Here is a 14,867-nt window from a genome sequence, read left to right as displayed (position 1 = left end):
AAGAGCCAAAAAGTCCATCACTGGACATGGGCTTTGTAAAGGTGTTCTTTGTAAGGTCCCTCCTGAATATATTTAACACTTGAATATTACTATACATTGCATTTAAGGTTTATTTTGAGTTGTCCCTCGGGGCATTTTAATAAGTCCAGTTAGGTCAAGTCTCTAGTATGTCCTTGAGGGTAGTCTAAATTAAAACAACATGGCATTTGAACATTTGAACTTTTGATTATGTAGCTTGATCTTTGTTTTGTCAATGGTTTACATTATTTAATTCTAATTTAATTTCTAATTGTCCAATAGTCTAATTTGCCGCGTGTTGTTTCCGAGTTCCACTTTGTAGCTCAACTGTTGAACATCTGACTGTCATTGGTTTTATGACACAACTCTGACTCTTTTTTAACTCCTGTTTATTTGCTTACATATTCTCTCCATATATTTATTTTTAACTTACACACAACAACTTGTCAGCACAATACACTTCCATTAACATAGTCCTTTTGTTTGTTACTGCCTTCTCTTTTGGGGGTGGGTTGGCAGCATGCACACATAAGTTGTTTTGTCTAGTGATCCTTGTCACTTTATCTCACTCTACATCTTGTGGTGTGGTGGTGTCCATGTGAGACCTAAAAGTTCTTTAAACCTTGAACTAAAGTTTGTTGTTAGAACAGCCACAATAGATTTCAGGAAAAGGAATGTATTTTCTATCCATTTATTTTCAGGCATTTAAACATGAGCACTGTTTTATATTTACCCAACAGTCCTTTGTATAAGAGGTGGAAATACCAATGTGACCTACAGTAGCCTCAATAGACTCAATAAATAAATAAATGTTCACGTCTGTTCACGTCTTACGTCCATGAGTGCAGCGTTAATGTAATTGGAGCTCTCCCCATCGATGGTGATCAGGAAGGGGAGGCAGCGGTCTGGAGGAAGAACATCCATGCAGCGGTTCTTCTCATGGTTCCTTGGCAGCAGGGCGATGCTGCAGTCCTCCACCCGCAGCGTGGGAGTCACCATATTCAGAGTCTGTCAGGGTTGAAGCAGAATTACACACTGTCATACTGACGTAGGAAAGTAGGTACTCAGTTCTTGAGTGTGCCAATTATCTCCCAATATAGTAATTAACAATGCAATTCTTTAATCAGTTACATTAGCGATAGCTCTTACTCCCCTGATGTGACAGTGATTAAACTTAGGGGGGGCGATGCATCTCATATAACACCGATTGGTCCAAGGAGGGGTGCTACTATTACAGATTAAAGCAAGGTGATGTATTTGCCACTGATTGGCCCAGAGGGGGACTGCACCATTCATCAAGAGACAACATGTTTACTGTTGTTTTGAACTTATCCTGTACTTAAGATAATGCTTTATTAGGGATTTGCACACAGTGCCTTATTTGCCTTAGGTTTAAATCTCCTCACCCTAAACTCCTCTTTAATGGGGCTGGAGTTGGTCTGCGGGTCCAGACGGTTCATGTCGTAGTACACGGAGCGGAGCTGACTGGCAGGAATGGTGGTGTCGCCACAGAGACATGCCTCCAAGATGGCATCATGGATGAAGACATACTGCTCCTGCAAAAAACAGCATCCTCATTGCGGATCTATAAGACTTCTAACTCTCATGACAACAAATGATTTTATTTTCTACCAGCAGCAAAAATGCATGAGCTAGTGTTCCCCTGCATTTTAGCTAGAAGAATTCAGTGACCTTTCCGCAACCTAACCATGATTATTCTTTAGCCCTGAGGCAGTTTCTATGACTAATATTTGTCTTTGTCTGTGTTCAAAGGTTACGTTACATATGTTTGCATATTTTGTTACATAGCTGATTTAATTTGGTCATAAAACTCAAAATTTGACAACATTTTAAAAAACTTAGAATATATGGAGAAATGCATTTTGTCAAATACAATGACCTTTGGAAATGTTTGTCATGACCATGTCAAACCCAGGTTAAAGCTTCATTGCCATTATTGTCATGATCAAGGCATGAACATGGTTGACGTTTTAACATGAAAAACAACCCCAGCTGTCCTTAACTTCATCTAGAGAAAAAACTGGAAATCGCGCCACATTTTTGCCTCCTCCCATCAGTCAGTCAAGCAGTCCGCATGGTGACAAAGCTGGAAGCTTGATGCAAATCTATTCTGAAGTGACATTTTCAGATGACACTCCCTTGTCACTTTGGACCAAAATATGCACACATGCACAGGGGTCACTGATTTACAGATTGACAGAGAAACATGTGTTGCCATTTGTTACGTCGAGTGCAGAACGTGAACTGCTGACCTGAGAGTTTGACTAGCTCGGGCTGGGTCAGAAGGTCAGCGGCAACACGGCGCTCAAACCAGAATTCACAGATTGATAGATCTTATCTGAGCTCATAAACTATAAACAACAAGGCTTTTCATTTCCGTGGACAGATTAAACCACGTTGGAGAGTTAGTGTATAGCTGCAGGCTGAGGAGCCGTGCCAACTAGCCTGAACACCTGCAAGGGAAAACACACACATACACACTCTTTGAAGGTCACTGAACTTGAGGAGAGTGACTCAGGGTGAACAACATTTGGTCTCCAGTTACTCAAATCCCAATTCGGACATCAACGATGAAACATTTGCCCATTAAGTCCAATGACGCCTGTGATTTAAAGGGAATTACGGTGAAATGATGCATCCAACGAGACTATGGACACCTCCAGATGGCCGGTGTTCAGGAAAGTGCAAAGTCCTTTCGGCAGCCCACATCAGCATAAAGCCGGAGGATGAGCCAGGAAGGTTTTCAGACATCAACATGAGCTAACTGCTCTCAGTTACAAGCCTCTAAACCCTTTTATTATAGCATGTATTGCCAAGCATGTTTTGCAAAGCACTTGTGCTTAGCATCCTGAGAAGTGGTTAGAGTGTGCACTTCACTAAATGTCTTTTGTGAAAATGATCAAACAAATGTAAAGTTGTGGCCATAAATTTAACCACTGTACATATAAACAAAATATTACAATCAGGTTAAAACAAGCACTGAAGAGCACTGCTCCTACAGCTTTCACATAGAGGTCAATTATAATTTGTATCTTCATTACATATTCCTACTGTTTGAAAGATGCAACAATTGAAATTAAACTTGAAAAATGTCCGCAACGCTTATCCTGCAGAAATATTGACTAATAAATGTCAGTTATGGATCAATAAGAGAGCCAGGCTATATGGTTTTGGTACGTGACCAAGGCACTGGTTGTCTTTAGCAGCTAAGATAAATGACCGTAAACTTTGAGGCATGAGGGACAGATGTAGAAAGACTAAAAAGGCTCGCAACTTGTCTGTGTGGGAAGATTAATTCTTTTGCTAAGATTAGGCATGTTTTTCAAACAAGGTCGCCTCTTGCTAGGGAAAATTACTATAAGACCGTGATGTTTCTGTTAAATTTTGCCAGACACATATCGTTGCTCGTGTATACTTTGTGCATTTGTTCTCGTCACTTTATGCTCTGCAGAGCATAAATAAAAATTCAACTCAGTACTTTTGCTCAGCTGTCATTATTTTGTTTCAACAAAAGTCTCATTTCAAAACTTCTCCTTTCCTGCTGTACAGAAAACTTCCACAACATGATTTATCTTTCCTGGACATAATTAATTTATATTCATAAAAGAGCTCCTTTCTTTGGTATTAATTTGGAACATTTCTTCTGGAGCAGCGGGGAAGTGGGGCTTATGCTAAGAATGACTCGCAGATACTAGTTGATCCACATTTGATGGCAACAGCCTGCCAAGCTGCATCCTCACTCTTCCTTTTACTAATGAGTCTCTGTGGGCAGCTGTGCTGAGGCCACTGTGGGACCAGATTCACCATACCTCAGTCTGGACCATGTTGACTCTCCTTGAGCGCAGCTCCCTCACACAGTTGTAAATGTCCACCACACCCTCTCTCTCAGCCATGTCCAACATGATGTCTATGACGATGAAGCAGCCTGTCCGTCCCGCCCCGGCACTGCAGGGAAACACGTAGATTGCAAAGATCAGGGGTGTAATAGAAAACACTGGTTTTATCCAGACACCTAAAGTTTGTCATTCAAAGTATAGCATAACTAAAATATGTGAAATATTTTCTTCTTCTGCTTTTTTGTCTTAAATAGCCATGATATACAGTTGTATCAATGATCAGTTCTAGTGCACACCAACCTGCAGTGAACCACCATGGGCCCAGCATTGGTCAGAGTCTTGGACTTGACTCTCCTAATAAAACCCAGCAGGCCCGTGGCGTGATAGGGCACCCCGTGGTCCGGCCAGCCCGTGAAGTGAAACTGACGGATTTCCCGAATCTCATGAGCCCCTCTCTGAGGAACAGAGTCATCATGTTAACCACACAAGGCACAGCAGAAGACAGCGGGGATGTGGTGAGAAGACAGAGCATACAATGTGCAGACGATGTGAGAGGTCTTTCTAAAGCAAATACAGAGTTGGATTGAATACAAACACACACTTCATGGGCAAAGTCGAGGAGGGGTTAAGTAAATCTTTACTTATCTAACAGTAGAAATGTTCAAGGCGACTGTAGTCTTATTTATTTATTTTTTTACCTATTGTACTATGGTGCTTTCAGTCATATGTCCCTCCGTGGACACAGGCTTACATGTTACATCTATAATTTGGACATTGTGAGTTTAACATATAAACAGCAGATTTTTGAATTTTAATTTACTGTGCTTTATAGATGAACTTTTGCCAGCTGCTTTGGCTTATTAGGAGTCACACTTATAATAACAGTTATAATGCGACTATTACCTAAATTACAAACAGTTTGCTTTTCAACATTACTTAATAAACAATCAATATTTAAAGTTAAACAGCAGGAACCTAATGGTTAGACAGGGTCTCAGTGAGCCCCACTGGGAAAAGCCTAGTTAGATAAAGTGAACAGTGCATGTTATCCTTCCTTAGCAACAGTTTTGGGCTTTACTGTGAACTGAATTTTTCAACTTGGCCTTTCTTTTCTTAGAGTTAATTTATGTATATTTAATCATATTATTCAGGGGCATGCATTTTTTCAATGTTAAAGATTTGAACAATCAAGTGAAAATTGGTACAGTCCAAAACCATTTATCATCTTAGTGTTGGCTGTGGCATGGGGTTGTGAGCAGCATGGCTGCCTACTAACCAATACAAATACCAATACTATTAAAATCCTTCAAATACTGGCTTTAAAATCTAGAAATGTGTGGAGGAAAAAAAGCAAAAAAATCATCAGAATAATGTGTGTTGCTAGTTGAAAACAACCGTAAGGAGAGGATTGTGAGTTATTTAAAAAAAATTATTGACAACACATGACAGCACAAGCCACAGTACTATAACCTTGTTGTAATAAAGAGGTACATTTCAAACAGAACTAACTCCTAAAAGAAACATTTAAAAAGGTGCTTATGAGCGTTGCACATAACCCATTAACATCTTCAGCCAAACCGCTTAGTGGCCAAAGGTTGAGGTCTAGTACTCAGCATTGTATAAATGTTGTCTTTCAAATCTCTTAGTGGACAATGGAGGTTACAAGGTTTACCTTCTCTACTGCAAAGGTCCTGATGACATACTCTGACAGAAGTTCAGTCTCTATCAGCGTAACCTTGATGTCTCTGTAGATCTCAGTGTCATCCGGCCAGTACTTACAGCACTTCACCTGAGAGTGACAAAAGAAAGTGTTCTATAACCACATGCACACTTGAATGCATTTACATTTGCGCACCCACACACAGCTTTATTTAATTTCCTCACAAATTATTTGAATGTCTGCAAGTTGACAGACCATCATTTCTTTTTTTCCAACAAAGGCTCCATATAGAGATTTTCGCCATAGCCTACATGAGCGGCTTGAGGTTTACACTAGTTTAATGGTGTGTGCGTCGATCTCTTTCAGAGAATTGCAGGGCCGGCATGTGTGTGTTTGTGTGTGGGGTGTGTGGTAGAGCTACTTGATTTCATGTTGCTTATGGAGAAGGACAACCCAAAACTGAGTAGGGAGAAATGCAACGCTACCAAGCCACAGCAGAGTAACGTGCGTTGCCCCAATGTGTAGTAAAAATGTTTGAGAGGTGCACATCAGACTAAGGTGTAGGTTATGGCATAGGGTCCGTATCTCCATGTACCTACCCACGGTGTTTAACGCAGAAGTATAAATTGGCCTTAATTGTCACATAACATCAACTCACATTTGTCACTTGACATTTCAGTTTCTGAAGCACTTCTTTGAAGTCAAAATGAGATTTGCTTCTTATTAGTTTCAACCCCTTGTCCGAGATCTGCTGTTAATGGGAATCTTATGGTTATTGATGGAGAGCTCATTCTCACATTATTGCTTTTTCAGTCTGACATCGATAATGTGAAAATAAGTCAAAAGGTAGACTGTACAGAATCTGGAACAGAGCAGAATGGACAATGAGGAGATCGACTATTTGTTCACCTTAAGTCTTTGACTACCAGTGCGGAGAAATAGGAAAAAACATTAAAAACACATTGTACTACAATTGGACAAAGAAGATATGTCAATCCAAGAATCATGTGAAATAATAAATCCTCAGCTGTTTAAAACAGATTTCCCAACAGAAATCTAACCCCCCCCACTGGAAATATTACTTTATTAGGTAGCATAATAGTGAAAAAATCCCTCCCCCCTCTTTTTCCACCCATTCAATTAAACTGGTGATACTTAGGGAGCAAGGCTAGTAACAGAGATTGAAATCATGAAGGTATATCAGAGAATGATAATTTTTGATGAGGGATAAATGCGACAACAGCCAAAACTAGATTCAATTTTAATTTCTGGAGTCTATGCCCTGATTAGGAATGAAATGAGATTTTGGTTTGTGGAGTGACACAGACAGACAGGGACTTTCAGTTCCCTCTCTCTGACACCCCTGATGACTAATCCCCGATGACAATCACAAATCCACCGTCCGCTTCCAGCCAGATTGAATTAGGCAAAAGCCATTACCTTATTAGATCACTCTGAATGAGGCGCCTGGTGGGGGGGAACACACAGATGTTCTTTGTGTGGCCACACTTATGAGTGTGTGTGCGTGTGTTCATTGCACTTGAACTCATTCGCTCATACGTATTAAGTGTATGGAAAAGAAGCATGAGTAGCATCATCTCATCACACCCATCAGCACACTACCTTCCAAACCAAATCTCTCATACATCAAAGTACGCTACGCGCCGCCCCTATGTGTGAAACCAGTGGGACACAGAGGCTTTGCGTGCCAGGATTTCCCAGAGTTCATAAGCAACTGTGCCGAGCAGATGGCCCACTGTGATATGGCGGAGTGATTTTTATGGGGCCCTCTGAGGAGCCACCGTCACTGTGACCAACTGTGCCTACCGCCCGCCATTGGACAAGGATCATATAACAGACGGTTTGGGGGCCGGGGCCCGCCGAGGACCGCGCCGCAGCTAAGCAGGTGTGGAGAAGGTGTGGGGCGGGGCGGGCAGGGCTCAGCTACTGTAGAGAACGGCCTAATGAGGTACCTAGAGATGGGCCCATGAATCATTATCAGCTCTGCTACATTTAAGCCCCACCAAAATTGCACATCAGCAAAATCAAGGTGTGCCTGTGTTTAAGGGGCTTTCAGCGTGAATGTGTTTAAACATTTTTGAGAAAATCCCCTGGCAGTCAAAGCATTACACTGTATGTTAAGACCTTCATTTTCTCTTGATTATAACCTAACCAGGAGGAACTACAGTGGGAGGTAAATGAAACAAATTAGGACTGAAGTAGGGCTCTGGGTTTTGGTTTCTTCCAAAAGGGAACAAAACAGGCAAGGCTCTACAATTAGTTTCAACATTATGAACCATCCTCAACAGTCACCTTTTCACCGAAGAGGACAACATTAAGAAATATTTCTGGTAGGAGCTGGCAGCTACGGTTGTAGAGTCACTCAGATGAAACAGTACTCAGTTGCCTGGATGTCTCTCTGGTAATAAAGGCCATCAATCAGCTTCTCCTCACTTTTCACTGATCAGATGGATGGAAAAAGAGCTGGCGGCACACAAGACCCATGCCTCACTAAGCCAGCACACAAACACACACAGAAACATCTGGGCACTCATGTCCAAACACACAAAAGCAATCAAACAAAAAGATGGCTCCGTTTGCCTTGAGATACTATCTGGCTGCCAGTCGACTGGGGGCAAGGTAATCTAATTTAAGATATGTGGTTAGAGTGAACATCTAATTAATACCCACCCTGCCCACTTCCACCAGGTTGGTCACCATGACGATAGCTGCCGTGTTCTCCTGCCAGACCATCCTCCAGAAGTCGAAGACCGTCTCCTGCATGGGGCCTTAGAGGGTGAGAGAAGGAATAAGTATTTTTGAGTTAGTAAATTACATGTATAGTCACCATATTGCATTATATATTGATCTGGTTGATCCGGACCTTTCTTTGTGCACGGGGGGATTGTCAAATAGGAAAGGGCCTTCCCCAAAGTAATGTCACATAGTTGGACGCAACTTGCTGTTTGAAACATTACTTTATGGTGGAGAATTAGGATTTCAATAAATTGAAAGTACAAGCAGTCTGGGAAAGTTACAAGTAAATAATGCCAGGAAGAACAGCGAGTGGTAAAATATTAATTTAAAAAACTGTTATACACATTATTTTCCATCATTGTTCTTCTTAATCTGTGCAGCTTTCCCTATATTAAATCTCATGATTATGACCAGTAACGGTTTGTATATTTGAATGCCCTATTCCGCACTACTTTTCAAATATATCAATTGCATGTATTGTTAACTTCTCTCTGTTTATGTGTACGCTGTGGCAACATGATTTCTGAACCTCACACCAACAACGTGCCTGTCTTCAGAGGCAGATAGAAAAGTAGATCTTGCACACAATATACACACTGGGGATTTGGAGGTATTATAGTGTTACAGCAACAATGCAGTTTATTGAGAATTTCCCCTCCATTTTCGCTCCTCGGATCGAGCATTGAAAAACACGTCAAACTAGATTTATTCATAGTTCTTCTTACAACTGATTCATAGCAAAGTGCTTACTCTACAGCAGAGGGCTTAAATGCAGATGAAAACAGATGAGGCTAAAGTCTGTGTGTGTGTGTGTGTGTGTGTGTGCATGTGTCTCCGTGTGTGTGGAAGCTCAAAATAATTACCCCCTACACCTCATCTGTTCAAAACCCACCTTTCCACAGAACCAGACCCTAACGTGGTGAACATCAAAATAAATGAGCAGCAAGCCATTGAATACCTCCAATATTTAAAACTTCATTGAGCAATAATTGTGGATTGATAGGATTTTAATTATTATTCTGGTTAATTGGAATTACTAATATTAGTTTTAATCATGCACCAAGTGAAAAAAAATGCTTTTGACAAATTAATTAGTGAATGCAAATCACTGCAGTTGTGCATACTCTGGCGTTGGCCCAAATTACCTGGAGACATGACAACTTATGAACACACACACACACACACACCACGCACGCACGCACGCACGCACGCACGCACGCACGCACGCACGCACGCACGCACGCACGCACGCACGCACGCACGCACGCACGCTAAGATATTGCACAGACACATACTATTAGAGTTGTTCTTCCTTGTCATTTATGGGGTAAATTAATTAAATAGCTTAAAGGATCCTGAAAACTGTTGAAAAACAGCTCACGCGCAACAATTTCAGTTATCTTATATTGGTTTTTGGTCTGGTCAGCCTCCACACTTTGATGTAAAACCTTTCTCACTGACAAAAGATTTTCAGTATTTTTTCAAGTATGTTCTGGGCCATTTCTGCATCTATGTGGATGAAATTACAATTGTTGCAATCAGAGTATTTGGTATACGCATTTTAAGACGCCCCCAGGGCAAATAAAATGTACTGTGGAATATCACTGAATTGCAAATTGGCAACTCTACTTGAGCAGGACAAAGCATGCCACAATGTCTTCTCCTATTCAAACACTGACTGAACTACTACCCTACTTACTTGGTGAAAGAAACACATTTGTTACTCTTATTAAAATTAAGGTTTATGGGTATCTGGTAGCCCAGTGGCTAAGACACATAAATAGAGTGTATTTATGTAGTGCTTTTCTAGTCTTAACGACTACTCAAAGTGCTTTTACATAGTACAGGAACCATTCACCATTCATACACATCCATACACTGTGGCCGAGGCTGCCGTGCAAGGTGCCACCTCCTCATTAGATAAACAAGGACACTTCCACATGGGACTGCAGGGCCAGGGTTTGTACCACCAACCTTCCGTTTGGCACTATTCGCTCTACCACAGCCGCCCCATTCAGATACCACATAACCGACCCGTCTGGGGCCATTTCTTCATTGTCATCCCGCACTCTCTCCCTTCATTCAGTCTGTATCTCTATTAAATTAAACTATTAAATTAAGGCAAACATGCACCCAAAAATAAATAAAGGTTTTACAGTATGTAATCGTTTGATAATTTATAGAACACGCTATCAGACACCAGGTGCTCCAGCATCTTTTTCTTTTATTGTAGTGTTTGTGTTCCTTATTTGCTAGGTCTTCTGCACCAACCTCATTTCCCTCAGGGCATCAACAAAGTACCATCACCGTTTTAATGACTTGATTAATCAAGCTATGTTGGATTCACTTTCTGTGGTGCCTAAGTGCTTCTTGACTGTCTATCCTCCAACTGCACTGAGGCATAGCCTCATGCAACATAGTTTAAATCACTTCAATATTTCACAAACTGTGCAATGAAATTCAGGAGACTTTTTGCTGGAAAAAGACAAATGATTAAAAATAAACCATCTCCACAATCATGTCTGTGCTGCCAGCCTGCTCATGTCTCTTTTTTAAAAACAAGAACATTTTGCAGTATAATAAATAAAATTGAACGTCTGCTGTCTTATTTCCATCCCAATTGGATATCTAGAAATTTGGAACAAAGCTCATTAACATCTTCCATTTGTATTCCCACATTTCCTCTGCTATGCATGAGATGGTTCATCTTGATTGGATCGTAGGACCTCAATCTCCAATTCCAGTCACTTTCATTCTCTCCAAAAACTACCCAACCTGATTGAACCACCCACTACTACCTCCTACACTTGTCCAGAGGGAGGATACACACTGCTGAGAAGTTTGGGAGAGCGAGACTGAGAAGCAGGACAGCTGGTGTGTAGGACTTCAGTAACACAATAACACTTGGCATTATATGGTAAATCATCCAATGGGAGGCTCCTGCCAAGCCTCAGCCAGCCAATTTGTGTTTCCATATACATAAAGAGATGGAGAATAGGTGAGGAGGAGATGCTGGGCAGCGCTAAACTTGGTGCCAGTCATAAGGAAGTAAGTATGGCTCTTGATAAACAAGGTTAAGGCTAATATTTTGTGTTTCTACCAATCTACACTAAAAAAATAAAAAAAAGCTGTTTGATCAGTTTGGAAACCAAAAGTTGTCGTGTCTCGTGCTGCAAGCTGACACTGGCTGATGTGTTAACGAGTTGTAAATGAATGGATGAATTAAAGGTCCAATATGTAATATATTTACTGTAATAAATCCAAATACGACCCCAATGAGTCATCAGATTTTAAACATGCAAAGTTCAAATACTATATTTTCTGACAACAATGTTCATGCCAGTATTTTCACCTTTTGTAATTTCCATTCAATGACGGAACTTCTGTTTGTGTTTTGGCCTGTGTGTTGCTATCAACTGCCTTGTTTGACAGCTAGGCCGAGTTACCAGATATACCTGTAAAAACTTAAAGCCAGCTTGCTACAGCTGTAATGTTAGCACAGCCATGAAAGCAGCAAAAAACGTTAGTTACTTTGGTAACTCCAGATTCTATTAGTATAGGCGTACCCTCTAAGGGCTACGCTATTGGGTTTATCCCTCGCGCATGCGCAGTCGTGAAGATTTTCTTTCCCGCCCTAGCGTCCTGCTCGGGCTAAACTACGTCCGCATTTACTGCATATAACAGAGCGGACCCGTTTTCGACTCCCAAAACATCAGCTTTTTCTCACTAATGTTCTAGGAGCAGGGGGCCCGGCCTTAGAGGCTACCCCCATACTAATAGAATCTGGATTTACCAAAGTAACTAACTTCTATTTCGTATAGGCTTCGCCCTCTAAGGGCTACGCATTGGGTTAGGGCGAAGCTGATGTAGTCAATGCCACCTGCGGTACAAGGTCCACAAGCCGACCATACACCACATGCCCAGCACCAGTACAGAGGCTAGTCAGAGTCATTCTTTGACAAAGCCTGCCCTGCCAATGGCGTGGCCGGAAAGGTTCTGTGGCCCGCAATATGATGCAGTAGTAGGCCTACAAGATTAATGGGGTTAAGCGTGATTGATCCTGCGCGCAGGGCAACGGAGAGACTGATTACCTCCGTGCATGAAACATGATTATGACAATGTATGAGATAAAAACTGTGTCTCACAAGAAACCCCCCAGGTACAGGAGAGGTGGACAGCAGAGCAGGGTCATTCAGCACTAGGTTGAAGGAGATGGCACAATCAAGGCATCCGCTTTTTTTTTTTTTTTTTTTTTTTGCACATCAGCGCGGCATTACGCGTCCTGAGGGTGGAAAAAAACCGCATGAAGACATGGAAGATTCGACATATCGCAGATAAAAGGGGAAATGAAGGGGCACGGGGAAGCCCAGGAGGCTCGCGCAAATGTGGCTACTGCCATGCCTTTAAATAGAGCCGAGACGCCGACAGAGCCCTCGTAGAGTGACCCCGAATGTCTTGGGGGGGCTCTTTCCCTTCCGAGCTATAAGCCTGGGTAATAGCCGCGCACAGCCATGAGCCAGACGCTGTTTTGAGAGGGCGATCCTTGGGTGTTCTCTAAAATGCACAAACAGCTGCTGAGTTTTCCTGATATTTGCCGTGCGAAAAATGTATTGTACAGAGCGCGCACCGGACACAACCGGTGGGAAGCCTCCTCCGCACCGTTAGCGTGAGGTGGGGGGAAAAAACCCCGAGGGAAAACACCCTTGACCGAAAAGAACTAGTTAAAGTCTTCGGTGTGAAGGAGGGATTTGGCTGTAGGTGGCTGCGCTCCCGTCCCCTCTAATGAGAGGCAGGACGGAGAAACTGACAGTGCACATAAATCACTCACCTTTTGGCCGAGTTAGGGCAAGGAGAAGGCGCCCTTAAGCGACAGCATTCTGAGCAAAGCCTGTGTCAAGGCTCAAAGGGGCTTCCCCAGAGCCGCAGCACCAGAGCTAGGTCCCATTGGGGGCGAGGGGCGAACAGCCGGTTTTTGACGCTAACCCCCTTCAGGAACGTTTCACCAGGGGATGCGCAAAAACTGTCCCTCCACCAAAACCCTTCGTGACAGGATGAGATGGCTGCTGCGTATGCTTTGACTGTAGATGGAGCCAAATCATTATCCACCAGAGTTGTAGGTACGTCAGCACGAGAGGTAGGGGACACGATGTGGGTCTACGTCCCTCTCTGTGCCCCACGCTGGAAGGCAGACCAGCGCCCTCGTAGCCTGCTTTTGGTAGAGGGGCTCTGGAGCCGGGGATAGTGCGTACCGGCGGGGGCAAGCCTAATCTCTGGAAGCGCTCCCGTCAGCAACCACCCCACAGTCTCTGATTTATCAACTGGGGGATGACAGATCGCACCGTTCAGCTGCGATATGCGTCTCTCCGCCCCGGAATCTGCCAGGGGGAGCCACCAGCACTGAACGAGGGTTGGAACCAGGACGCGCTCGTGCGCTCCGGTGCCACCAGAAAAATTTAAAACAGATCTCCTCCTGGACGCGCTCCAGGAGGCGAGGGATCAGGGGGACCGGGGGAAAGCATATGGGGAGGGTTTGGGCCAGGGTTTGGGGGGAGAAGGCGTCTACGCCGGGGGGAGGGTTGTCCCGCGCGGTCAAGGAGACCCACAGTGTGCACTGTTTTGTTCTTCGTGAAGCGAACAGATCCACTCCGTTTCCCCCGAACCGCTCCATAACGTTTGAACATAGTGGGATTTCAATCCACTCGTTGTGGAGGGCCCCCCCCTCGACATCAAGTCGGCTGCCCGGTCAAAATCCGGGATATATACTGCTTGAGAGCCCGCAGGGGTGTGCGCCCCGCAGGAGGCGTCTGGCTATTTCTAACAGCCGGGCTGAGCGTATGCCGCCCTGGCGGTTATGAATGCCGCCGCCGTGAGTTGTCCGTCCGTACTAAACATGCCCCCCGTCACCACTGGGGGAAAAGTGTTTCAACACCTTCAACCGTGGACACCCTCCAGGCAGTTTGTGAGGGAGGGGGGGAGGAGGCAGGCCCCTCCACCACCTGTGACTCGCACATTCCCCCCAGCCAGTGAGGGACGCGTCTGTGTACACCGTCACATATGACGCACTCTCCCCGGGGGAAAACCCCGGTAAGACAGGGTTTGGGGACTCCCCCAGATGCCAGGTCTGATTGGAGGGAATGAGGGATGGACGGGCATTCGCCTTTTGTGGCGAATGGGATCGAGCCGCTGGCGGTGAAACCACCTCTGGACTTTCCTCATGTGGGGAAACCAGGGGGCCCACCGTGTGTGCCGCGGACATCATGCCCAAGACCGCTAACTGACAGCGCTGGCACTGTCGCGCGCGGCCTGAAGCGGGACAACAGAGAAGCAGGGCTTCCTGCCCTCGGGGCTGACAGCCTGGCTCCCATGCTGATCGAGCTCATGTCTACGCCCAGATAAACTACGATTGGCGGGGAAAAAACCCAGCGTTTGTAGGTTCTGCAGAACCTCCATAGTGTGCAGCGCCCGCCCGCGCCCGAGAGGGCTAGAATGAGCAGATCGTCCCAAATAAAAGGACTCTGATGCCCCTCTCCCGTAGAGGCTGGAGCCCGTTTCCATGCACTTGGAAAAGGTGCGGG

General features: G+C 44.0%; 1 protein-coding gene across 12 annotated transcripts in view; it reads right to left on the bottom strand.

The window, feature by feature from the left end:
* ptprma (protein tyrosine phosphatase receptor type Ma) overlaps positions 1-14,867 on the bottom strand; it is a 167,248-nt gene that overhangs the window by 6,829 nt on the left and 145,552 nt on the right. For 11 of the 12 annotated variants that reach the window (XM_032531513.1, XM_032531508.1, XM_032531511.1 and 8 more), the window contains 6 exons: positions 8,227-8,324; positions 5,548-5,664; positions 4,176-4,330; positions 3,849-3,984; positions 1,425-1,574; positions 853-1,026 (listed from right to left, as the gene is read on the bottom strand). In XM_032531513.1, coding sequence (XP_032387404.1) covers positions 853-1,026; positions 1,425-1,574; positions 3,849-3,984; positions 4,176-4,330; positions 5,548-5,664; positions 8,227-8,324 — 830 coding nt within the window. The remainder of the gene's footprint in view (positions 1-852; positions 1,027-1,424; positions 1,575-3,848; positions 3,985-4,175; positions 4,331-5,547; positions 5,665-8,226; positions 8,325-14,867) is intronic. The other variant, XM_032531510.1, reaches the window with a different exon arrangement.

Source organism: Etheostoma spectabile, chromosome 12, assembly GCF_008692095.1.
Source record: "Etheostoma spectabile isolate EspeVRDwgs_2016 chromosome 12, UIUC_Espe_1.0, whole genome shotgun sequence".
In the NCBI taxonomy this organism is placed as follows: Eukaryota; Metazoa; Chordata; class Actinopteri; order Perciformes; family Percidae; genus Etheostoma; species Etheostoma spectabile.
This window is presented reverse-complemented; position numbering and strand designations above follow the sequence as displayed.